This window comes from Myotis daubentonii, chromosome 21 (genome assembly GCF_963259705.1).
Source record: "Myotis daubentonii chromosome 21, mMyoDau2.1, whole genome shotgun sequence".
In the NCBI taxonomy this organism is placed as follows: domain Eukaryota; kingdom Metazoa; phylum Chordata; class Mammalia; order Chiroptera; family Vespertilionidae; genus Myotis; species Myotis daubentonii.
The window spans coordinates 3,904,792-3,931,081 of record NC_081860.1 but is presented as its reverse complement, the minus strand read 5'-3'; the positions used below and the strand labels follow the sequence as shown (position 1 = coordinate 3,931,081).

General features: G+C 44.2%; 1 protein-coding gene across 1 annotated transcript in view; it reads left to right on the top strand.

The window, feature by feature from the left end:
- The window catches only part of LOC132223011 (endophilin-A3-like), a 31,212-nt gene extending 22,341 nt beyond the window's left edge, over window positions 1-8,871 (top strand). Inside the window, exons 7-10 of the mRNA XM_059678406.1 lie at window positions 1,269-1,427; window positions 7,494-7,597; window positions 8,580-8,686; window positions 8,858-8,871. Of these exons, the coding sequence (XP_059534389.1) occupies window positions 1,269-1,427; window positions 7,494-7,597; window positions 8,580-8,686; window positions 8,858-8,871 (384 nt within the window). The remainder of the gene's footprint in view (window positions 1-1,268; window positions 1,428-7,493; window positions 7,598-8,579; window positions 8,687-8,857) is intronic.
- The last annotated feature ends 17,419 nt before the right edge of the window (window positions 8,872-26,290 follow it).

Below are 26,290 nucleotides of genomic sequence, written 5' to 3'. Positions count from 1 at the left end.
TATCCGGCAAATGGCTCTGCACAGGGCTTGGGTGGGGCAGGTCCCAGGGGATCTACAGGGCAGCCGGAGCGAGCAGTTATGGCTGCTCTCAGTTCCGTCCTGAGGGGCTCTGCCTCACAGAGTCCCAGTAACCGCTGCAAACCTCGGAGAGAAAGCTACCTTCGAGTTCCGACCGAAGCCAGACAGTCCCGCTTCTCCCATTTGAGTCTGGATCCCTAGAGACCTGCCCGGATCTGGAGCTCAGAGTCTGAAACTCCCTCCCAATTGAAACAACAACCGTGCCCTCCGCCTCCAGCCCGCTCTGCGTGCACTCTGCACCTTAGTATTTCACATCAGCACTGCGCCTCCTCTGAGTCTGGGTATGATATTCTCTTTCCTCCTAGTTGTAGAATTTCCACTCAGCCAGCCTTCCTGTGGTTCTGGATGATGTCCGTTCCATCTTTTAGTTGTTTTTTGAAGTGGTTGTTAGAGGCAGCAATCTCTGGTGTTAACCTATGCCGCCATCTTGGTTTCTCCTCATCTACTTCTTAATAAGGATTTAACAGTAGTGCCAGAAGACATATCCCTATTTTTGGTATAGATAATTTGTTTGTAAATTACGGACATTAACAGAGCTGGTGAGGGGTCCTGTAAAGAACTTTGAAAATGGAATCTGAGTGACAATACTGTGGCCTTATGTTCCATATCGACAATCATCTGTCATTCATCCATCCATTTATGCTAGCATCCATCCATTCATCCATCCATCCACCCATCCATATATCTATTCATCCATCCATTTATGCTATCATCCACCCATCCATTTATGCCATCATCCATCCATCCACCCATCTAACCATCTATTTATGCTTTCATCTACCCATCTATCCATCCATCCATTTATTTAAGTTATCATCCATCCATCCATTTATGCTATCATCCACCTGTCCATCCATCCATTTATGCTATCATCCTCCCTCCCTCCATCCATCCATTCATCCATTCATGCTATCATCCCTCTATCCATCTATCCTTTCATCCATTTATGCTATCACCCATCCATCCATACATACATCTATTCATTAATTTCATAAATATTCCTTGATATTTTATAGTGAAAGAAGCCTCTAATAGATGCTAAGGTGCCCACCAAAAAGAAAAGTTTTTGGGTCCTTTGCCCCCTAAAATGTAGGCCTAGAAAAAGTAATGACCTTTCTTGTAGAGGTGCGGCAAGTCTCCCTGTGTCACTTGCTAAGGTAGCAGCTCCAGGTCTGTCTCCTCTCCCTCAGCACCACCTGAAGAGGCTGGAGGGCCGCCGCCTGGACTACGATTATAAAAGGAGGCACGTCGGAAAGATCCCCGACAATGAGATCACACAAGCAATGGAAAAGTTTGAGGAGTCCAAGGCCTTGGCGGAGAGGTGCATGTTTAATTTTTTAGAAAATGATGTAAGTATTGACCCCAACCAGGAGACCCTCTTGGGAATGGAAACATTGACTGTATGTTTGAGGGAAAGCTCTGAGAGCATTTGTTGTTATAAAAGTTTCCAGAAATTTCTTTTATTTATGTACTGGTGGCCTGGTGCACAGATTCATGTACATTGAGAGGAAATTAATTAGAAGAAAGTTTCGTGTGGTAATTCAATTACTGCAAAAAATTACATGTCATAATAGTATATATAATATAGTATTATAAAATTAAAACATGTGTGATTGGCGCCAGCAGGAGCTTTATATGTATTGCGCATGTGCAAGTCAAAGTTTATTTTTAAATTGCCAGTGCATGTCATATGTACTGGCCAGTCAATCAGATGGACCTACAGTCAGTCACTTAGCCTTTTATATATATAGATCTATTTAATTGATTTCAGAGGGAAAGAGAGAAACATCAATGATGAGAGAGAATCATGGATCAGCTACCTCCTGCACTCCCATTACTGGGGATTGAGCCCACAATCCTGGCATGTGCCCTGACCAGAATCGAACCATCACCTCTTGGTTCCTTGGTCAGCACTCAACCACTGATCCACACAGGCCATGTCCAGATATTTCATTCTAAGTGTGGTTTGGGAAGCAGAGGCCACCACACACAGCTGGCTGCTCATGGCCTGGGCACTGCTGGGGGCCTCCACATGCCAAGAGACTCAGCTTAGTAATCACCTCTCCCCTGGTTGCATTGAACAGCGACTATGTGTGTGCACAGTGTCCCAGGATGCATGTCTTTCCTGATGTCAGCCAGGAAGGGAGGAAGTCACTATAGACAAATGCATCTCTCTGTGACATAATCTTGTGACATAATCTTGTATTTTAGCCACATGAGGGAGAAGAGCTGCTGATGTCCCCTCTGCCCATCCCAGCCCCATAGTGTTTCAAAGAATGTTCATTTAGCCCTAGTGGGTTTGGCTCAGTGAAAAGAGCATAGGCCTGTGGGCTGAAGGGTCCCATGTTTGATTCTGGTCAAGAGCATGTATCTTGGTTGCAGGCTTGATCCCCAGCCCTGGTTGGGTCGTGTGCAAAGACAAACCAATCGATGTGTCTCTCTCATATCAATGTTTCTTGCTCTCTCCCCCTCCTCCTTCCACTTTTTAAAATTCAATGGAAGAGATATCCTCACATGAGGATTCAAAACAACAAAACAAAAAGAATGTTCATTTAGTTGTCTTCCATGATTCCTTTTCACATTCTGTAATGCCATGCATATTGCGAAGTGGGTGTTAAAATAGAAATTCGCTTTCCTGAGGACAGAGGTGGCAGTCTACTGTGATCATGTGAGGTTGAGGCACTGTACTTGTTGAAAAGTATGTGTCAACCCTGGCTGGTGTTGCCCAGTGAATAGAGCGCCAACCTGCAGACTAAAGGGTCCTGGGTTCAATTCAGGTCAAGGGCACGTATCTGGGCTGTGGCCTCAATAGCTGACCAAGCCGAGGAACCCCACCCGTGCATTAAAAAAAAAAGTATGTGTCAGAGCCAAAGAGGTGAAACTTGTTGGGGTCCAACCCCAGCAGGTCCAGGGGTTCCCAAAGGTGTGGACAGAGTTGGCAATGAAACTCCTGTCTGGTTTGTGTATCCTTCTACCAGGCTGAGTCGGCAGAGGCTATTGTACAGGAGGCCCGGTGCTTTTTGGCTGCTGTACAACCCTCTACATTGTATTTCCAAAAATTCTAACATATAACATTATTCTCCCCCTTTTTTGTTTTTTATAGAAAAGGTTTATATTGATGGAATTGTCAGTTCTTCTTTTTGTGTCAAGAGCTAACTTTGATGTGTTAAAACTAAGTAAAATGCATTTACTCAATCCAAAGCAGGCATTAAAAAGAAAAACCCAAATGCTCTCTTGTATCCATTTTTTTAAAATATATTTTATTGATTTTTTACAGAGAGGAAGGGAGAGAGATAGATAGTTAGAAACATCGATGAGAGAGAAACATCGATCAGCTGCCTACTGCACATCCCCCACTGGGGATGTGTCCGCAACCCAGGCACATGCCCCTGACCAGAATTGAACCCGGGACCCTTCGGTCCGCAGGCCGATGCTCTATCCACTGAGCCAAACCGCTTTTGGCTCTTGTATCCATTTTAAGAGTAGGATTGGCGCTTTCTGCTATTACCTGAGTCCTGATCTATCACCCCAGGGAGAGCTTGCCAATCCTGCACTTTCCCAGGGTGGAAAGGTTGCAGTGGGGTTAAGGATGAGGCTCCTTGGGCCTACTTTCTCCCATGCCTTTACATTTACCTTTCCTTCCTCAGAAAAGCATGGACATACTTCTTGTATAAAACGTTCTGTCTGACTGGGAGTAACCTTAATTCCTCTGCTAGCAAGCATATGTGTTAAAAGATCAATACAGAGTCTTATTTCTTTAGACTCAGTAAGGCACATCTTCTTAATCTAAAGATCAATACAGAGTCTTCTTTCTTTGGACTCAGTATGGCACATCTTCTCAATCTAAGTTCTGTACTTTCCACCTTCTTACCCTACTTATCCTCTATAGGGGGGTCTGCAGCACCCTGGTGGAGTCCTGTCTGTCTCGAGTGTGGGGGTTCTCAATGCGGGGGGATGCTTACCTAGGGGAATCCTGTTCCAGGGGTTCCCAAAGGTGTGGACTGAATCGGTGAAGACTATCTACCCTCTTCCTACGGTGGAGTCCTATCCGTCCCGAGAGTGGGGCTTACTTAGGGGAATGGGGGGCTTACCTAAGGGTCTCTGTTCGGGCACCAGATGTTGGGGTCCAGGGGTTCCCAAAGGTGTGGACAGAGTCAGCAAAGAAGGAATGACAAGGAGGCAGTGTTCAGGTGATCATCATAGCCAGGTTCTGTGTTTTATGGTCTTGTTACATCTGTATTTATACCACTTGGTTTTAATCCTATCAATTTCTATTCCAAAGGTTAGGGCGTTTCTTATCTCCATTCCAGAGAGTAAAGATTATGTAGCTTGAGAGTGATTGTTCATAGTTAAAGTGATTAACTACCCCCTGGCACTTAGTTAAAAGGTTTTATTCCCTCCCTAACTTCAGGGAAAAATCCCTACCTGGGGAAACAACCTTTCTCAGAGAGGTGACCTTGGTTAAAACACATAGTGCCAAGAAGGGGAGCAAACATATTAAGAACTGCCGAGAGCCGGTCCATCCTTGCTGTTTCAAAGGACCTGGCATATATGGCATACTGTTCTTAAAATGTTTGCTCACCTTCTTGGCACTATGTGTTTTAACCAAGGTCTCTGAGAAAGGTTGTTTCCCCAGGTAGGGATTTTCCCCTGAAGTTAGGGAGGGAATAAAACCTCTTAACTAAGTGCCAGGCGGGTAATTAATCACTTTAACTACGAACAATCATGCTTAAGCTACATAATCTTTACTCCCTGGAATGGAGATAAGAAATGCCCTAACCTTTGGAATAGAGATTGATAGGATTGGAATCAACTGGTATAAATACAGATGTAACAAGACAGAACTCAGAACACAGAACCTACACTCAGAACCTAGGCACAGAACCTACACAGAACGTTCTCTAGAGACAGAAGAACTTCGCTGGAGAGAACATGGCAAAAGATCTTGGACAGAAACTGGCCTCAGAACCTAGAGACAGAACCTAGCGAGAGAACATGGCAAAAGATCCTGGACTGAACCTGACTACAGAAATTGGCAAGAGAACCTGACTAGAACCTGGCTACAGAACCTGGCTGGAGAACCTGGAGAACCTAGCAAGAGAACATGGACACAGAACCTGGCTGGAGATCCTAACCAGAACTTCGCTGGAGATCCAGACCAGAACTTCGCTGGAGATCCAGACCAGAACTTGGCTGGAGATCCTGGCTGGAGATCCTGGCTAGGCTGCTGATCAACTGAACGCTGTCTCTGTGTCCTTCCTTCTTCGCCGACTCCGTCTACGCCTTTGGGAACCCCTGGACCTGCTGGGGTTGGACCCCGGCAAAGAACAGTATGCCATATATGCCAGGTCCCTTGAAACATATACTGTGCAGATGTTCCCTGCAGCGACTGTGTCAAGCAGCAAGGATGGACTGGCTTCCAACAGAAACTTGAAGAAAACCATAGGATTTCACAGGGTCCAGGCTGTCTATGTTTTGTGTATTGGGTATTGACCTTGAGGCCCAGCGTGTCCTTTTGCCCCACGGACTTGGCATACGCATGTGGTGCAGTTTCCTTGTTCCCATGTGCATCCTGGTGTGTCTGAGTTGCCCTGGGAATCCATGGTTGAAATGATCTAAGTGGGTAAGGAAAGTGAACATGTAGCAGAGAAAGCGTGGTTTGTGACTCCAAATGGAGCCACTTTGTAATGTATTTTTCATTGATTTCAGAGAAGAAGGGAGAGGGAGAGGGAGAGAGAAAGAGAGAAACATCAATGATGAGAGGAAATCATTGATTAGCTGTCTCCTGCACACCCCCTATAGGGGATAGAGGCCGAAACCCAGGCATGTGCCCTTGACCAGAATCAAGCCCGGGACGCCTCAGTCCTCAAGCTGACGCTCTATCCACTGAGCCAAACTGGCAAGGGCACAAATGGAGCCACTTTGGATCTCTGAGGCAGACGTGTCTGTAGTGGGTGTTGTGGGGTGAGTCACAGGGCAGGCTTTGCCCACAGCCAAAGAGTGAGAGGAATAAGGAAGTGATGCAGAGGCTCTGGGGAGCTGGGGAAGGGGGTGGCGTTTTATCTTGTTTTGTGTCTTTGTTTGGATTTGGAGTGTGTGGGATTGTGCTGGGGGCCCCCAGCACCTCCAGCCAGTGAGCTTGCCTCTGTGGCCCCCAGAAATGAGCTCAGTGAGCCCCTCTTCTTCATGGCAGCACTTCGGACAGCTGGGGAACCTGGGCAGCTGGCGGGCCTGCTGGAGACTCCTCTCCCCCAAATGATGCATTTCCAGGGCTTCCTTGGGGGGCATGGTCTTTTGATTTTTTTTTTAACCTTTTGATTTTTTAAAATATATTTATATTTTTATTGATTTCAGAGAGGAAGGGAGAAGGAGAGAAACATCAATGATGAGAGAGAATCATGGATCGGCTGCCTCCTGCACGCCCCATACTGGGGAGCAAGCCCGCACCCGAGGCATGTGCCTTGACTGGGAATTGGACCCTGACCTCCTGGTTCCTAGGTCAAGGCTCAACCACTGAGCCATGCCGGCTGGGCTGATGTGATTTTTTTGTGTGTCCATTGATGTTTGGTCACAGCTTCCACAAATGTCTGGATGGTGGGAAAGAGAGATGCCACTATCTTTAGAATTTATTCCTTTCAGCTGTTTGTCTTAGGGAAGGCTGCCATAGTGACAAGAACCTACAGGGGTGTTGCACTAGGTCCCTCTTGTCTGAGAAGAGCAGGATGTACTTAGTCTCCTGACTGGACTTAAGTAGAAAGGACACAAAGAGACACTTTAGTAAGGGAACCGTTCATTCGCTCAGTGTTGGTTTCCCTTGTCATAGAAAAAGCTTGATCTCTGTTTCAGATGGACGATGAACCTTAATTGTTTTAAAGAAACATTATTTTATTTATTTGTTCATTTTTGGTTAATCCTCGCCCAAGAATATTTCCCATTGATTTTTAGAGAGAGTGAAAGCGAGAGGGAGAGACGGAGAGAAACATCCATGTGAGAGAAACATCAATTGGTTGCCTCTTGCAGGAGCACCAACCTGGGCCCGGCCAGGGAGGAGCCTGCAACCAAGGCACGTGCCCTTGACCAGAATCCAACCCGGGACCCTTTGGTCTCCAGGCTGATGCTCTCAGATTGATGAACTTTATAGCATAAAAGAAAATCTCCCGAGAATATCCTCTCCGTGGGCTAATCGGCGTTTGATTGAGTTAAAGCACATTTATAATCAGAACTCAATGTGCACATGTGCGGCCGGCATCACTAGCTCTATGCACCTGGACCTGCGTGATGATCACCTGCTCCTTGTGATATTAAATGAGCCGAGGCTGATGCGGCTTCCCTGCAAGGCCTGGTCCCTGGGCTCATGTCCTGCCTCCGGCTCCCACGGGCTCTGGCCGCCAGGGATAACGTCCCCTTCCCTGCAGGTAGAGCAAGTTGGCCAGTTGGCGCTGTTTATCCAGGCGGCTCTAGAGTATCACCAGCAGTCGGCCAACATCCTGCAGCCACTGCAGAGGAAGCTGAGGATGCGGTAAGAGCCTCCCGCCCCCAGCCGTTCTGATGTGGGATCAGAACCAGTGGGAACCACTCTCTCTGGCTCTCTGATTCTCCAACTCCCCCATCCCATTGTCCCATTCTTTTTTTTAATATATTGTTATTGATTTCAGAAAGGAAGGGAGAGGGAGAGAGAGAGAAATATCAATGATGAGTGGAATCTTGGACTGGCTGCCTCCTGCACGCCCCCCACTGGGGATGGAGCCTGTAACCTAGGCATTTGCCCTGAAGGGGAATCGAACCCTGACCACCTGGTTCATAGTCGATGCTCCACTGCTGAGCCACGCCGGCCTGCCTGCTCTAGACTTTTTTGAAAATGAGTGATATCCAATGGAGTATGCACGGTAACCCTGTGCATTAAAGTGAGGGGTGAACAAAAAAACCTACCCTATTGTTTGGCCGGGGTTGGATAACAGAAAATTGTCTTATACAGGACTAGGATAATGCATAAATGTTCAAGGGTTTTGGCTTATATCAATGCCCTTCTGACAAAGGGAAAAGTGGTGTCGGGTCAGCAAGGTGTCCCCTCTGTAGTCCGTGGTCACTGGGAGCTCACGGGGGCAGCATTTCATTTTCTGTCTGTTTCCGGGAGAAAAAGAGACAGAAAATGAAAGCCCCTCCCACTGACAGGATCCTGCTGGTCACACAGGAGCTAAGCCCCTCCCACTGACAGGATCCTCTTAGTCACAAAGGTAAGCCCTTCCCACTGGCAGGGTCCTGCTGGAGCTTAACTCCCGGGTGACCACTGCCCACTGCCAAGACCAACTTCGCAATAGATGCTCTTCCAACACCTGGTTGAACAGCAACATCTTGGGGTGTCACCTCTAGCACTTTGGGCTACTCCAGAGTCAGGATGTAAAAGTCACACCCCTCAGTGTGTAGGCTCCTCAAGGCAGAACCAGGGTGTGTGGGAGGCTATTTGGCTTCAGCCGACACATCTTCCTACGTGTGTGTTACAGAATCGCGGCTGCCTCCTCTCTGGGCAGAAATGACTTCATGCCGCAGCCCCTGAAAAAGTGTTCCAAAGCACTCGACCTGACCACCACCTCCTCAGCCAAGTCCAGAGGTGAGATGCCCGCGCTGGGGCCTGGTGCGCCCTGCGGGAGGTTCTGCTGGAAGCCTGTGCTCACTGCATGTGGCCTGTGCTCCTCTGCCATTGAAGGCACTGACACCCTGAATTTCCTTCTTCCCCACCCCTCCCACCATCCCTGGGAATGTCCCTTACCCTGCTTCCTAGGTTCAGGTACTTAATGTCAATTTTTAAAAACCAGCAGCAGGGCCCTGGCCAGTTTGGCTCAGTGCATAGAACATCAGTCTGCAAACTGAAGGGTCCCAGGTTCGATTCCAGTCAAAGGCAGGTACCTCAGTTGCCTTGGTCATCTGTAAGACTCACTGGGCATGGGTTAGAGCAGTGGTTCTCAACCTTAGCTGCACATTAGAATCACCTGGGAATCTTTTTGAAATCCTGATTTCTGGGCCCCATCCTCTGGAAATTCTGTTTCTTTGTTATGGGGTGGGACCACAACATTAGTAACAAAGAAACAGAATTTCTGGAGGATGAGGCCCAGAAATCAGGATTTTTAAAAGATTCCCAGGTGATTCTAATGTGCAGCCAAGGTTGAGAACCACTGGGTTAGAGGGACACAAGCTATGAGACTTGAATTATGAAGGCTGGGACTCATGAAGGGACATCAAGTGCAGCACCAATGAAGGTGGGCTCTGGATATCTGTGAGCTGATGTGGTTTCATTAGGTGAGGTTGAAGTAAAAACCAATCAGGGAGGGAGGGCTTTGGAGCAGGATGCAAGGCTGCCTCTATGAGTGTGGACTGTCAGAGTTGGGGTAGTACTTCATCCAGTTTGAATTTGCCAGGCATTCATTCTCTGAGCCACACATGCTGAGTAATGAGTAGGAGGTCAAGGAGATGGTTATGGTGGTTGGGGCTGTTGGAGTGCAGGTGCAAGAGAGGTGTGGTAGAAAGACTGATGTGCAGTTGGAGAGCGTATGCTAATTCATGGTCACAGGGCCCTGAAATTGACTTAAGAGTGAATGAAAGGTGAATTCATTTTTGGTGGTGACTGGATGTTAATATGTGGAATTTTAGTGTAATTGTCTGAAAAGAGATGTATTGTCATGCTACATGCTATGTCCAGAGCTTAGGTGTTACGTATGTGCACACCTGTCAGTTGTTGAGGGCAGATACAGTGATCACTAGGAACACAATAGCATACATCAGTGTCTCCTGGGCTTGAAAATCCTTACTAGTATAGGGAAGGCAGTGGGAAGGAGAGAACACATTATAAAGTGGTGAGTTAGAATTTTGGAAAAGAAGGTGATTAGGAAAAATCCTGGCCACAACAAGGCATATTGGTGTTATTTTTGAAATTGTAACTCTGGGAAAGAGGCTGTGAGAGGAGTGTGTTTTGAAGAATTATGTGACTATTAGTGAAAGGTGATGGACTCAGCATCCTAGGCTTGAGTTCCAAAGAGTGAAGTGTGATCCCATACTTTTCTGGGACTTGGAGGGATATTCTGGGGCACTACATGGGGAATGCCTGTTAAGACCAGTGTCAAATCAATCACACTCTCTTTATGGCCAACATTTCTCCCTCAGCTGTATTGAGAAGAGGCTGTGTGACCTACATGTGAGGCCCAGGATTCAGATACCTTTTATTTGCTCATCAAACTTTATTGTTGTGGGTAGATGTGGTATCAGTTGGCATATAAGGAGAGAGTTACTTTGATTGGACTAAGGTGTGGTACTACTCTGATAAAGGTAGTAGAGGGGAAGGATGGATGTGTAGGGTGGGCAGTATGATGAACAGAAAATCATAGGAGAGATGCTGATCATGGGCTGAACTGTCCCCATTATAACAGGATATGAATTTTGATAATGTGGCCATTGCCTTCTCTCAGAAGGAATGGGGGCTCCTTGATGAGGATCAGAGACATCTATGCTGCAATGTGATGCTACAAATGTTTGCACTTGTATCATTTTTAGGTAAGACTTTCACATTTTCTAGTGTCCTGAGGTGATGGCCCCTCTTCCTTTATTCTCCAGACATAACTTTCTCTCTTTCACAGCCAAACCATTGGATCTGTTAGTTTTCCCCACATTATTATAATACTAGAGGCCCAGTGCACGAATTCGTGCATGGGTGGTGCTCCTCAGCTTGGCCAGTGATCGAGGCCTATTGGGTGCCAGCTGGCCAGGGTGAGGGTCCCAAGAAAGTTAGCTGGCTGGCCCAGGGGAGGGGCTGGGGGAGTTTGGCTCTGGGAGTGCACTGACCACCAGGGAGCAGCTCCTGCACTGAGCATCTTCCCCCTGATGGTCAGTGTGCATCATAGTGACTGGTTGATCGGTCATTCCAGTTCCAGTCATTCAGTCATAATGGTCGCTTTGGCTTTTTTATATATATAGATGTGCTGTTGATGCATATGCTGAGCTGTGTGGAGAGCCCTGAGCAATGGATTCATCAAATACCCCTAACACCCATTGCCTCAGAGAGTGCAGGAAGTGTGAGGAAGTCACGGGTCTTGCAGACAGTTTAAAGGGACCCACCTTAACTTCCTCTTCCTGGGAGAGTGACTATATCAGTGATGGTGAACCTTTTGAGCTCAGCGTGTCAGCATTTTGAAAAACCCTAACTTAACTCTGGTGCTATGTCACATACAGAAATTTTTTAATATTTGCAACCATAGTAAAACAAAGATTTATATTTTTGATATTTATTTTATATATTTAAATGCCATTTAACAAAGAAAAATCAACCAAAAAAATGAGTTTGTGTGTCACCTCTGACACGCATGTCATAGGTTTGCCATCACTAGACTATGTCCAGATCCATGGCTTACACTTCTGCACCCTCCCTCCAACTAAGGGTCATTGGTGATTGCCTGAACCTGGTTATTGTATTTACTTACATGAACCATGGGTGGTTATTGTGATATTCTCCTTCCATTGTTTGTAATATTCTCTTTCCTAAATACTGTTGCATGCTGAGCTGCCCTGGGCCAGAGCTGGCCGCTCACCTCTGTTGCATTTCATTAATACTCAGATTACTTAGGTTTTACGTACTGGTACAACAGAATGGGCAGGGAGAACCCTGGTTTTTTTATAGGGTGAATATGCAGGATGATTCCAGAGGAGATCTGGCCCTGTTGAGTGGCAACTGGGAAAAGTATGACATAAGGGCTATCTTCAGATCATACAAGGGACCTGCTAATTTCCAACAATGTTTTGGTGCAACTGCCATTGGTAAGAGCTCATTTTTACCTTTTCTTTCACAAACATGACACTTTGCTGACTTGCCATTTCATCTGTGACTTCCTGGCTTTTGGCTACCTTTACTTTCTGGCCTTTTTGCATCAACTGGCCCCTGCAAGGCTTTCTCTGCAGTATTCTCCAACATTGACCTGCACATGTGTTATGAGGTGTGCATATTTGCTTCAGTAGACCTCAAACACAAGCTATTCATTTTTTAAATTTTACTTGGAATAAGGTGTAACCAACATTTTGCACAGCTTGCCCATGTCACTAGCAGACAAGCTCTGCTGAATGCTGATGGCAGAAGAATGAGCAGGTGATCCCTTTTCTGTTCCATGTGGTGCTTGCCATGCTTGTGCCATATTTCATGTGAGGTCTTGTTCTTGATCTTCAGTAGCCCAGAACTTCATAGCAGCATCCTATAAATCCTTCCTGAAAATCTTTTACTTTCAGCCACTTGCATGAAGCCAAGGTAATATGTACAACACACTTTTGTAATGGGACATCCCTGTGTCATTGGTCAACATTTATTTCCTCACCATATTTCTGTTTCAGGATGTTGGCTTAAAATGTATGATGAAGAGGCCTCTTCTGATGAGAGTGTATCTGTACAAAGGAAGCAAAATTCATGGCTTCTAAGACAGCTCCACCAGCGCAGACGACCCATCTCTGTAAGCAGTGTTTCTCAGTTTTAAAAGATATTCTGCACCTGACTGAGTCACAAGCAGCATACTTTGAACAGAAAGACTTCTTTAGTGACACATGTGTTAGAGGTTCTGTTTCTATGTAAACCATCACCAGCAACAGTGGGATGTGGAGACAAGTCCTGGAAAGAAGCTATGGACAGGGCCTTGTTTGTGAGCAGGTGCACCTTCTACATCTTAGGGGTGCCTTCAACCACTAGTGAGCCTAGGAAAGACTTCTCAGCCATTTCAGGCCTGTTGCAGCCCCAGGCATCTCTTAGCACAGGAAGCCTCACAGTGGTAGTGAGTTTTCACAGAAATTCTCAGTGGAAAATTACTAATCACCACTGGCACAAACATAAAAATGCTGCAAGCCACAGACATAAATTTGTTCAACACCAGGATGTCTGCTCTGGCGAAGTGAAATATGAGTATAACAAATGTGGGAGAGGTTTTATATGTATCATTAACCATAATCGACATAGGTGATTTCACACTGGAAAAACATCTTGGGAGTGTGATGATTGTCAAAAGCCCTTTTATCAAAGTTCTTCTCTCACTGAACTCTATAGAGTTTACACTGGCGAAAAATCTTTTGAGGTTAGTGAATGTGGGAAATCATTTAGGCACAAGAATCTCCTCTTTACCCAAAAGAAAGTCCACACTGAAAAAAAGCTATATGACTGTACTGATAGCAGTAAGTCATTAAGCATAAGCTGTAATCTCATTCAGCATCAAAATGTTCACACTGGCAAAAAAGCTGTATCAATGTAGTGATTGTGGGAAGTGCTTCGCTCAAAACTGTAACCTCATTCAACACCAGAGTTCACACTGGAGAAAAGCCATGTGAGTGTATTGATTTGGGAAGCCCTTCAGTCAGAAATCTACCCTCATTAAACACCACAGAGTTCACAATGGAGAGAAGCCATATGACTGCAGTGATTTATGAGAAGTCATTTAAGCAAACCACTACTCTCACTGAGCGTCAGAAAGTTAACACTGGAGAAAAGTCATATCAATATACTGATTGTGGGAAGTCCTTCAGATATGGGTCTAACCTCACCCAACACCATAGAGTTCACGCTTCAGAGAAACCATTTGAATGTAGTGAATGTGGAAAATCTTTCAGGTACATTAGTAACCTCCTTAACCACAAAAGATTTTATACTGTTGAAAAGCTGTATCAATGTAGTGATTGTCGGAAATCTTTTAGTTACAATACTCAACTAGTTAACCAAAAGAGAGTTCACACTGGTGAAAAGCCATATCAGTGTAGTGATTGTGGGGAGTACTTCCATCAAAATTTTAACCTTATTCAACACCACAGAGTTCACTTTAGAGAAAAGCCATATAAGTGTAGCAATTGTGGGCAGTCCTTTAGATATATGTTCAACCTCAACCTACACCATAGAGTTCACAGTGGAGAAAAACATTTTGAGTATAATGTATGTGGGAAATATTTTATCCACAAACATACCCTGGTTAGACATCTGAGAATTTACAATGCAGAAAAGCCTTAAATGTCCAAAGAATATTTTATCTTTCTTACTCAGAATGACAACCCTGAAGGAGATACTTTGGGACCTACTTACCTAAATATCATCTCCTTTTATAAAAACACTAGTGGCCCGGTGCACAAAATTCATGCATGGGAGTGGGGGGTGTTCCTCAGCCTGGCCTGCACCCTCTCCAATCTGGGACCCCTCAAAGGATGTCCTACTCCCGGTTTACAGAGTTCGGGTCTAAACCGGCAGTCACACATCCCTCTCGTAATCTGGGACTGCTGGCTCCTAACCACCTGCTTGCCCCTCACCCCCTGCCAGCCTGATCACCCCCAACTGCCCCCCCTGCTGCCCTGATGACCTCCAACAGAACACCACTGATGGCCTCCTTGCCCCCAACTGGCCCCCATGCTGGTCTGCTTACCCCCAATGACCCTGCCCCCACCAGCCTGATCACCCATAACTGCCCTCTACTCTTGGCCTCTAACCACCTCTACCTTGGCCCCACCACCATGGCTTTGTCCAGAAGAACGTCCAGAAGGTCTCCTGGAAGGTCTCCCAATCTAATTAGCATATTACCTTTTTATTAGTATAGATAGAGGCCTGCTGCACGGGTGCGGGCTGGCTGGTTTGCCTTGAAGGGTGTCCCAGATCAGGGTAGAGGTTCCTTTGGGGCATGGGGCAGTCTAGGTGAGGGGCCTGTGGTGGTTTGCAGGCTGGCCACGCCCCCATGGTGTGAGGGTCCTGACTGGGAGGGCATGGCCAGCCAGGGTGAGGGGCTGAAGGCTATTTTCAAGCTGGCCACACCCTCTTCAGGATGGGGGGGGGGTCCCGCTGGGGTGCTGGGCCAGCCTTGGTGAGGGTCTGATGGCTGTTTACAGGCTTGCCAAGCCTCCCAGTGGGGACCCTCATCCCATGAGGGTGTGGCCAGCATGGGTGAGTGGCTGATGGCTTTTTGCTGGCTGGCCACACCCCCTTAAGGGTGGGAGTCCCCACTGGGGTTCCTGGCCAGCCTGGGAGAGGGGCTGATGGCTGTTTGCTGGCTGGCAACGGCCCCAGGCAACCCAGGCTCCAAGACCCTCCTTGAGTGGAGGCAACAGAGGCTGGAAGCAGGTATCTGGGATTTATTTATCTTCTATAATTGAAACGTTGTAGCCTTGAGCGGAGCCCACAGAAGGCCAGGGCAGGCGGGAAGCATGGCTTCCTCTATTGCCAGGGCCAACTCAAGTCTCCTGTTCGCTCCAGCTATGTGGCCACCGCCATCTTCGTTGGGTTTATTTGCATACTCGCTCCTGATTAGCTGGTGGGTGTGGCTTGTGAGTGTAGCAGAGGTATGGTCAATTTGCATGTTTCTCTTTTATTAGATAAAAAAGGAGCTCCAGTAGCGCAATCGGTTAGCGCGCGGTACTTATTAGATAAAAAAAATACTGGTACACTCTTCTAGATTCCTCATAAGTTTCAGGTAAAAGCGAGACTTTAAGATTCTGCATTTCCCAACCTGCCCATACCTCATACCCCATTGATATCACTGTATTTTTGGCTGAAACAACTTCACCTCTACCACCTGAAGGATGTGCAACAGTCAATCACCTGTGTGCTCAGGAGAAATAACTTTGGTGTTCTTATGTGGGCTTGAGGAAATAATTACTCTGAGCTCTTAGCAGTATCTTCATTCCTTTATCTCTCACTAGGGAATGCACATGACCCAGGGTTTTTTCAGAACACCTGTCCTCAGCTAAGAAGTCCTATCTCTGTCAGGGACTATGTGGTTCTCACATATGCTGTCATTAATTGTGTCAGGTTCTAATTCATCAACCTGCATACTGCTTGCTGTCCTCTGCTCCAGTTTATGTTTTTGTAAAGGTATTTTTTTCTTTTATACCTGTAATTTGTTGGTTCTATTCATTGCCTGGGATGATTTGAAAGGGAAGTTGTGAACTGTCAGCATGGAGAGGTAAATGGATATGGTCGGGTACCTTTCTGTTCTTTGGAAAATAAACAGCATGATTGCAGGAAATCACTGTTTGTCAATATTGACATATTTTGTATTGCTGGCGTAGGCCTTATAAGTAAGTGTACTTGACTTTGTGGTGGTTTTTTTTTTAATGAAATCTTTATTGTTCAGGTTATTACAGTTGTTCCTCTTTTTACCCCCATAGCTCTACTCCACCCAGATCTCACCCCACCTTCTGACCTTACCCCTCCCACTGTCCTCATCCATAGATGTACGATTTTTTTACAGTCTCTTCCTGCACTCCCACACCACTTTTCCCCCAAGAATTGTTAGTCCACTCCCTTTCCATGCCCCTGGTTATTTTATATTCACCAGTTTACTCTGTTCATCAGATTTTTTATTCACTTGATTTTTAGATTCACTTGTTGATAGATATGTATTGGCTGTTCATGATTTTTATTTTTACCTTTTCCTTTTCCTCTTCTTAAAGAATACCTTTCACCATTTCTTATAATGCTGGTTTGGTGGTGATGAACTCCTTTAGCTTTCTCTTATCTGTGAAGCTGTTTATCTGACCTTCAATTCTGAATGATAGCTTTGCTGGATAAAGTAATCTTGGTTGTAGGTTCTTGGTATTCATCATTTTGAGTATTTTATGACACTAACTTCTGCCCTGCATAGTTTCTGTTGATAAATCAGCTAACAGTCATATGGGTACTCCCTCGTAGGAAACTGACTGTCTTTCTCTTGCTGCTTTTAAGATTCTCTCTTCGTCTTTTACCCTTGGCACTTAATGATGATGTATCTTGGTGTGGTCCTCTTTGGATTCCTTTTGTTTGGGGTTCTCTGTGCATCCTGGACTTGTAAGTCTATTTCTTTCACCAGGTAGGGAAGTTTTCTGTCATTATTTCTTCAAATAGGTTTTCAATATCTTGCTCTCTCTCTTTTTCTGGCACCCCAAAAACTCGGGTGTTGGCACACTTGAAGTTGTCCCAGAGGCTCCTTCCACTATCTCCATATTTTTGGATTCTTTTTGCTTTTCTGGTTGGGTATTTTTTTGCTTCTTCGTATTTCAAATCTTTGACTTCATTCTTGGGATCCTCTTGTCTGCTATTGGATCTCTGTATATTATTCTTTATTTCAGTCAGTGTATGCTCAATTTCTAGATGGTCTTTTTTCATATGCTCCAGGGTCTCACTAAATTTATTGGCGGTTTCTAGAAAGTTCTTGAAAAACCTTATAACCTTGGTTTTGAACTCTATATCCAGTCGTTTGCTTTTCTCCATTTCTGTCATTGGTGACCTGTTTCTTTGTCTCCGCATTTTTTATGCTTCCCTGTGTTGATAGAGTGGCTTTCTGTGTTAGGTGTCCTCTAGGGCCCAGTGGCTCAGCCTCCCCAATTACCTGAGGTGTACCCCTTTGTGGGCTTTGTGCACAGTCTTGTTGTAGTTAAGCCTTGATTGTTGTAGGTATCACTGGGAGGAATTGACCTCGAGGCCAATTGGCTGTGAGAATCAGCTGTGTCTGCAGTGGGAGAACTTCTGTGCTGAAGACACCCTTCTTGGGCAAGACTTGCTTCAGTGGGGCTTTGGTGCTCACTGAGTCTGCCCCCTGAGTGTGTCCTTTATGGATCTGAGGAGTTGTAATCTGGATGGTCCCACTCTGACCACTGGGTATACTGACTCTTGAATCTCTAAGGAGGTGCTAATTTAGCCTCTGCCTGAGGCTACCCAGCAGGAGCTACAAAGAGATGTGTAGATTCCCTTTCCTTGTATGGGGTTTGGAGGTGCCCAGATGAGGTCCAGTTGTGAAGCAATGCAAGCTGCTGTGGGGCCTTGGGCCTTCTCTTGGAAGTTCTGGGTCTGTCTGGCCCAGCTGCAGTTTGTTAGGTACTTCTCAGATTGCAAAGGGCCAGGGCATTCATATGCAAAAGCCTCATCCGCAGCTTGGGTGGGGCAGGGTCTTAGAGAATCACCAGGGCAGAGCAAACAGCTATGGCTGATCCTCAGCCCTGCCCTAAGAGGCCCCGCTTCTCAGTGTCCTGATAATTGCTGCAAGCACCTCTGAGAGAGAGCCGCCCTCGAGTTCCAAGTTCTGCCCTCTGCCAGATAGTCCAATTTTGTCCCGTATGAGCCTGGGTCCCCAGAGACTTCCCGGAACTGGAGTTCAGAGCAGTCGGGGGCTTGTGACTCCCGATTCAAAAAGACTGCCACATGCTCCATTGCCAGCCCTTGCCTCGAGCGCCTCCATACCTCTGCACTTTACTTTCGCACCTCCTCTGAGTCTCAGTGTGCTTTTCTCTTTCCTTCTAGTTGTAGAATTTCCACTCAGCCAGCCTTCCTGTAGTTCTGGATGATGTCCATTTTGTCTTTTAGTTGTATTTTTGAAGTTGTTGTGGGAGGCAGCAATTTCCGGTGTTTACCTATACCGCCATCTTGGTTTCTCTCTACTGTTTACATTTTTTCAACTTTGTGGTGGTTTTAATTTGAGGTTTGGTGCCTCTATGATTTGTGAGGTCAGTTTTCACCCTGAAGAGGAGGCCTTTGTGGTGCTTGTTAGGACACTGCCTGAGGAAGAGTTTTATCCTTGTATTATCATTTATTAATCATATAATATTTTCCATACCAATGACTTTAAACCTACTTTTGCCACATCCTGTATTTTCCTCCATCCATTTTATAATTTGTCTTTCTGCCTTTCATGGGCCTCCAGGCTATCATTGATTTTCCTTCCTTTACAATGGAATAGTTCATGTTGTTCACAATTTTTTTAAAATCTTTTTTTTAAATTTTATTTTATTGCTTACAGTCTTACAAAGGGTATTACATATGTGTCCCTTTTCTCACCCCGCCCTTGACAATCCCCTGGCCTCCCCTACCCCCCAGTGTCTTATGTCCATTGGCTATGCTTATATGCATGCATACAAGTCCTCTGGTTGATCTCTTACACCCCTCCATCCTGCCCCCCAACCCTCCCCGGCCTTCCCGCTACAGTTTGACAATCTGTTTGAGGCTGCTCTGCCTCTGTATCTATTATTGTTCAAAAGTTTATAATGGTCTCTATTATCCATGAGTGAGTGAGATCATGTGGTATTTTTCCTTCATTGACTGGCTTATTTCACTTAGCATAATGCTCTCCAGTTCCGTCCATGCCGTTGCAAATGGTAAGAGCTCCTTCTTTTTTACAGCAGCATAGTATTCCATCGGGTAGATGTACCACAAATTTCTAAAATCCATTCATCTACTGATGGGCACTTAGGCTGTTTCCAGATTCTAGCTATGGTGAATTGTGCTGCTATGAACATATGGGTGCATATATCCTTTCTGATTGATGTTTCTGGTTTCTTGGGATATATTCCTAGAAGTGGTATCACAGGGTCAAATGGGAGTTCCATTTTTAGTTTTTTGAGGAAACTCCATACTGTCTTCCATAGTGGCTGCACCAGTCTGCATTCCCACCAGCAGTGCACGAGTGTTCCTTATTCTCCACATCCTCTCCAGCACTTGTCGTTTGTTGATTTGTTGATGATAGCCCATCTGACAGGTGTGAGATGGTACCTCATTGTTGTTTTGATTTGCATCTCTCGGATGATTAGTGACTTTGAGCATGTTTTCATATGTCTGTTGGCTTTCTGAATGTCCTCTTTTGAAAGGTGTCTATTTAGGTCCTTTGCCTATTTTTTTGATTGGATTGTTTATCTTCCTTTTGTTAAGTTGTATGAATTCCCTATAAATTTTGGAGATTAGGCCCTTATCAGATATGACATTGGCAAATATGTTCTCCCATGCAGTGGGTTTTCTCATTGTTTTGTTGATGGTTTCTTTTGCTGTGCAGAAGCTTTTTATTTTGATGTAGTCCCATTTGTTCATTTTCTCTTTAGTTTCAAGTGCCCTAGGAGCTGTATCAGTGAAGGAATTGCTTCGGCATATGTCTGAGATTTTGTTGCCTTTGGATTCTTCTAGAATTTTTATGGTTTCCTGTCGTACATTTAAGTCCTTTATCCATTTTGAGTTTATTTTTGTGTATGGTGTAAGTTGGTGATGTAGTTTCATTCTCTTGCATATATCTGTCCAATTTCCCCAACACCATTTATTGAAGAGACTATCTTGGCTCCATCGTATGTTCTTGCCTCCTTTGTCAAATATTGATTGAGCATATTGGTTCGGGCCGATTTCTGGGCTCTCTATTCTATTCCATTGATCTATATGCCTGTTCTTGTGCCAGTACCAGGCAGTTTTGAGAACAGTGGCTTTGTAATACAGCTTGATGTCTGGTATTGAGATCCCACCTACTTTGTTCTTTCTCAGGATTGCTGCAGCTATTCGGGGTCGTTTTTTATTCCAGATGAATTTTTGGAGAGTACGTTCTAGGTCTGTGAAATATGCCATTGGTATTTTAATGGGAAGTGCATTGAATTTATAGATTGCTTTGGGTAGTACGGACATTTTATTGATGTTGATTCTACCAATCCATGAACACGGTATGGTCTTCCATCTGTTTTTGTCTTCCTCTATCTCTTTTTTCAACGTTCTATAGTTTTCTGAGTGGATGTCTTTTACCTCTTTAGTTAAGTTTATTCCTAGGTAGCTTAATTTTTTTGGTGCGATGGTGAATGGAATTGTTTTTATTATCTCTCTTTCTGAAAGTTCACTATTGGTGTATAGAAATGCCTCAGATTTCTTGGGGTTAATTTTGTATCCTGCTACATTGCCAAATTCATGTATTAAGTCTAGTAGCTCTTTGATGGAGTTTGTAGGGTTTTGTATGTATAATATCATGTCATCTGCAAATAAGGACAGTTTCACTTCCTCTTTTCCAATTTGGATGCCTTTTATTTCTTCTTCTTGCCTAATTGCAATGGCTAATACTTCCAGTACTATGTTGAACAGGAGTGGTGAGAGTGGGCATCCCTGTCTTGTTCCTGTTCTTAGGGGAAATGGTGTTAGTTTTTGTCCATTGAGTATGATGTTGGCTGTGGGCCTGTCATATATGGCTTTTATTATGTTGAGGTATGATCCTTCTACTCCCGCCTTGCTGAGAGTTTTTATCAAAAATGGGTGTTTGATTTTGTCAAATGCTTTTTCTGCATCAATTGATATGACCATGTGGTTTTTTTCTTTCAATTTGTTTATGTGATGAATCACGTTTATTGAATTGCGGATATTGTACCATCCTTGCATCCCTGGGATAAATCCTACTTGGTCATGGTGTATGATCTTTCTGATGTACTTCTGGATCCGATTTGCTAAGATTTTGTTGAGGATTTTGGCACCTATGTTCATGAGGGATATTGGCCTGTAATTCTCTTTCATTGTGTTGTCTTTACCTGGTTTTGGTATTAGGGTGATGCTGGCTTCATAGAATGAGCTTGGAAGTGTTCCTTCCTCTTCAATTTTTTGAAGTAGTCTGAGGAGGATAGGTTTTAGTTCTTCCTTGAATGTTTGGTAAAACTCCCCTGTGAAGCCATCTGGTCCTGGGCTTTTGTTTGCTGGAAGCTTTTTGATGACTGCTTCAATTTCTTCCATAGTTATTGGCCTGTTGAGATTTTTAGATTCTTCCTGATTGAGTTTTGGAATGTTGTATTTTTCTAGGAATTTGTCCATTTCCTCCAGGTTGTCTAATTTGTTGGAGTAGAGCTGTCCATAGTATTCTCTAACAATCATTTGTATTTCTGTGGGGTCTGTTGTTATTTCGCCTCTATCATTTCTGATTTTATTTATTTGGGTCCTCTCTCTCTGCTTCTTGGTGAGTCTGGCTAGAGGTTTGTCAATCTTGTTTATCCTTTCAAAGAACCAGCTCTTGGTTTCATTGATTTTCTGTATTGTTTTTTTGGTCTCTATGTCATTTATTTCTGCTCTAATCTTTATTTTCTCCTTCCTTCTGCTCACTCTGGGGTTTTCTTGTTGCTCTCTTTCTAATTCTTTGAGTTGTAGAGTTAGATGATTTACTACCATTTTTTCTTGTTTTTTGAGATAGGCCTGTAGAGCTATAAACTTCCCTCTCAGGACTGCTTTCATTGTGTCCCATAGGTTTTGGATTGTAGTGTTTTCATTGTCATTAGTTTCCAGGATGTTTTTGATTTCTTCTTTGATCTCATTGTTAACCCAATCAATATTTAATAACATGCTATTCAGCTTCCAAGTGTTTGAGTATTTGGGGTTGTTTTTATTGTAGTTTATTTCTAATATTATGCCATCGTGGTCTGAGAAGATGCTTTTTATGATTTCAATCTTCTTGAATTTGGGGAGACTTTGTTTGAGACCCAATATGTAGTCTATTTTTGAAGATGTCCCATGAGGACCTGAGGTGAATGTATATTTTGTGGCTTTGGGGTGAAGTGTTCTGAAGATGTCAATTAAGTCTATCTGATCTAGTGAGTCATTTAGGATTGCTGTTTCTTTGCTGAGTTTTTGTCTAGCGGATTTATCCAGTGATGTCAGTGGTGTATTAAAGTCCCCTACTATGATTGTATTGTTATCGATCTCTCCTGTGATATCTTCCAGGAGTTGTTTTTTTTTATGAATTTGGGTGCTCCTGCATTGGGTGCATATATGTTTATCAGGGTTCTATCCTCTTGTTGTATTGATCCTTTTAGTATTATGAAGTGGCCTTCCTTATCTCTTGTTATGGCCTTCACTTTGAGGTCTATTTTGTCCGATATAAGTATTGCTACCCCAGCTTTTTTTTCCCTTTCCATTTGCCTGAAAGATATTTTTCCATCCCTTCACGTTCAGTCCGTGTGAGTCCCTTCTAATGAGGTGGGTCTCTTGTAGACAGCAAATATATGGGTCATGTTTTTTTATCCATTCAGCCACTCGATGTCTTTTGATTGGACCATTTAGTCCATTTACGTTTAAAGTTATTATTGAAAGGTACTTGTTTGTAACCATTTCTATTTTTGTGTGTGGCTGTTTTCTTTCTGGGCTTTTTAGTTCTTCTTTTTACACCAGTCCCTTTAGCATTTCTTGCATTGCTGGCTGGGTGGTGATAAACTCCCTTAGCCTTTTTTTGCCTGTGAAGCTTCTTATTTCCCCTTCAATTTTTAATGATAGCCTTGCTGGATACAGTATTCTTGGATTCAGTCCTTTGCATCACTTTGTAAATTTCCATCCATTCTTTTCTGGCCTGATGTGTTTCTGTTGAGAAATCATTTGATAATCTAATGGGAGATCCCTTGTATGTAACTTTCCGTCTCTCTCTTGCAGCCTGTAAGATTCTCTCTTTGTCCTGAACATTTGCCATGGTAATTATGATGTGTCTTGGTGTGGGTCTTTTCGGGTTCACCTTGTTTGGGACTCTCTGTGCTTGTGTGACTTTTTTCTTCCCTACCTAAGGAAGTTTTCTGATATTATTTCTTCGAGTAGGTTTTCTAATCCATGTTCATCTTTCTGTTGTTCTGGCACCCCTATTATTCGTATGTTGTTTCGTTTCATGTTGTCCCAAAGCTCCCTTAGGCTCTCTTCCTGTCTTTTAATTTTTTTCTCCAATTGCAGTACAGTTTGGGTGTGTTTTGCTTCCTTTTCTTCTAATTCACTAATTTGGTCCTCCGCTTCTCCTAGTCTACTATTGATACTTTCTCTTTTTTTAAAAAAAATATATTTTATTGATTTTTTACAGAGAGGAAGGGAGAGAGATAGAGAGTTAGAAACATCGATGAGAGAGAAACATCAATCAGCTGCCACCTGCACATCTCCTACTGGGGATATGCCCGCAACCCAGGTACATGCCTTTGACCGCAATCGAACCTGGGACCCTTCAGTCCACAGGCCGACGCTCTATCCACTGAGCCAAACCGGTTTCGGCGACTATTGATACTTTCAATGGTGTTTTTTATTGCAGCTATATCACTCTTCATTTCTTCTTGGGTCTTACTTAAGTTCTTGATTTTCTCATCTGTTTCTTCTAGCTTCTTTCAAGTGCTATTGATTTTTTCATCTGTTTCTTCTTGCTTCTTGCATAGGTAGTTGACTTTTTCATCTGTTTCTTCTAGCTTCTTGCATAAGTTTTGACTTTTTCCTCCGTCCGGCTTATGCACTCTAGGACCCTTATTCTGAATTCTTTTTCTGTCATGTTGCATGCCTCTGTATAATTTAGCTGCTTTTCTGGCGAGTCCTCTTTTTCTTTCCTTTGGGGGTTTCTTTGTCTACCCATGTTTGATCTCACGGACATATCTAGACGTTGAGTCATTCAGTGGCTGCTCCCTGGGTGGCAATGACTCCTTGGACTGTGGTTGCTCTTCGGCCGGTTGCGGTAGCAGCTGCTCCTCAGTTGGCAACAGCTCCTCTGGTGGGTGCTGTTCACAGCTGTGGTGGCTCTTCTGGCTGGTGGGGGGAGGTTTCACGTACAGCTGCTGTTCCTCAGACTGTGGGCGTGGTGCTCAGGAGGCTGCTGTTGCTTGGATCTGCTGCGTTGATTTAAAGGCACAAAATACAACACAACAAGGCACCACGTACCAGACACTAAACACAAATATATTCACGATATTAATAGTGCCAAATAAAGGTGACCACCCGAATTAAGAGAATTAGGTAATAAGGAAGAAGGAAGAGGAAAAGATAAAAGAGAAAAAAGATAAGTGGGGACCAAAAAAAAAAGGAGTGCAAAAATGAAATTGGGAAAAAGGAGGGGGGAAAATAAAAGAGAGAAAAGAAAAGAAAAGAACAAAAAAGAGCAAAAAGAGAGAATGAAGTGGAAGAGGGGAAGGGACTATTAATATGAGGAGAAAACTCCTATAGAACCGCCACTAATCCCAACAAATTCCAGAAACAGCTCCCTGGAGATGAATGCAAACTAGAAACAACCAATAATATCAAGAGAGGCAAGGGAAAACAGAAGCACAAAAATAACTGGGGGGGATGGGTGGAGGGAGGGGAAAAACCAGCAGAAAAAAATAAAAAGAAAAAGCAAAACAGCCTCACAACAAGTCCTAACACACACACACACACACACACACACACACACACACACACAGAGACACACACAAAAAACCAAGCAACAACAAAACAATACAATATACTCAACAATCAAGCAAACAGCAACAAAACAATAGAAAGATAAAAGAAGAAAAAAATATAAAACATTTTGGATAGTGAAGAAAGATAATGGGTATGTGTATAAAGATTTAGAGCAGTGGATTGGAAATAGGATATATAAGTAGGGTGAAATTTTGACAGGAGGTAAACAGAAGGAATAGGTAAAATCTAGAGCAGGAATAGAATAAGAGAAACAGGACAACAAAAGGGGAATAGTGAGGGAGAGGGTTTTAGCATAGAGGTAAAATTGAGGTAGGGAAAATTGTTGCTAAAGGAACAATGAAAATAGAATGGAGAACACTAATCCCAAAATAAAATAAAGAGAAAATAAAATGGCACTTTAAAAAATGGTAAAATGGTAGCAGTAATAATACTGGTTAAAAATAAGAATGTAGTAATGAAAAGGGTAAAATCAGGTGATGGAAAAAGAAGAAAAAAAAATTGGTTTCTTAGTTGAAAGGTGAAAAAAGAAAAAAAATTGCAGTAGTGAAGGTCCTTCGGTTCTTCTACTCGTCAGTCTGGCTCGTCTTAGTACTGCCAGGTATTCAGGAGAGTGTTGAATTTCCCTGCGATACCCTGTTCCTCTGTGTTGTAAACCACAGCCCTTATTTTAAAGCAGGCCGTATTTGTTTCCCAGACTGCCTTATTTTGTGTTTAGCAAAGAATCAGTTTGTGGCTCAGGCTCTGGGTGGCAGTGTTCTGGGGTTGGCCTCTGAGGCTATATGGCTTCTCTATCGCTGGGATTGAAAATCCCTCTATAGGCCGGATCCTGTTAACTCCCAGGGACTGATCAGATTATTTTAATCCTTGATCTCCTTCACGGTGGCATCTGGGTGTGGCTGTGCTCCTTGCCTGGGGGCTAAGTAGGGGAGTCCCACCCTCCAGAGAGAATGGCTGCCCCGATCCTGGGCCCAGGGGTGTCTCAGCACTCAATTCACTGCCACCTCTCCCGGCCCCTCCTCTCTCCTCAGTCTCTCCCCAGATTCCACTCGTCCCCACCTTCTCCCTCTCTTCAGCACAGGTGAGTGTCTGTATCCGAGATGTCTTATGAACAGGATTCAGTGAAAATAAATAAGCAAACGCCCGCCGCGGAAACGGGGAAGGCTGACTTTCTTACAAGCTCTTCTACTACCGGCACTGCATGCTCTGGTCAGCTCTTCAGGCTGCCCCCTTTAGGCTCAGTCCTCCGTGATCACAGAACCCAGCTCTCAAATGCCCCGGCGGTGCCAAGAA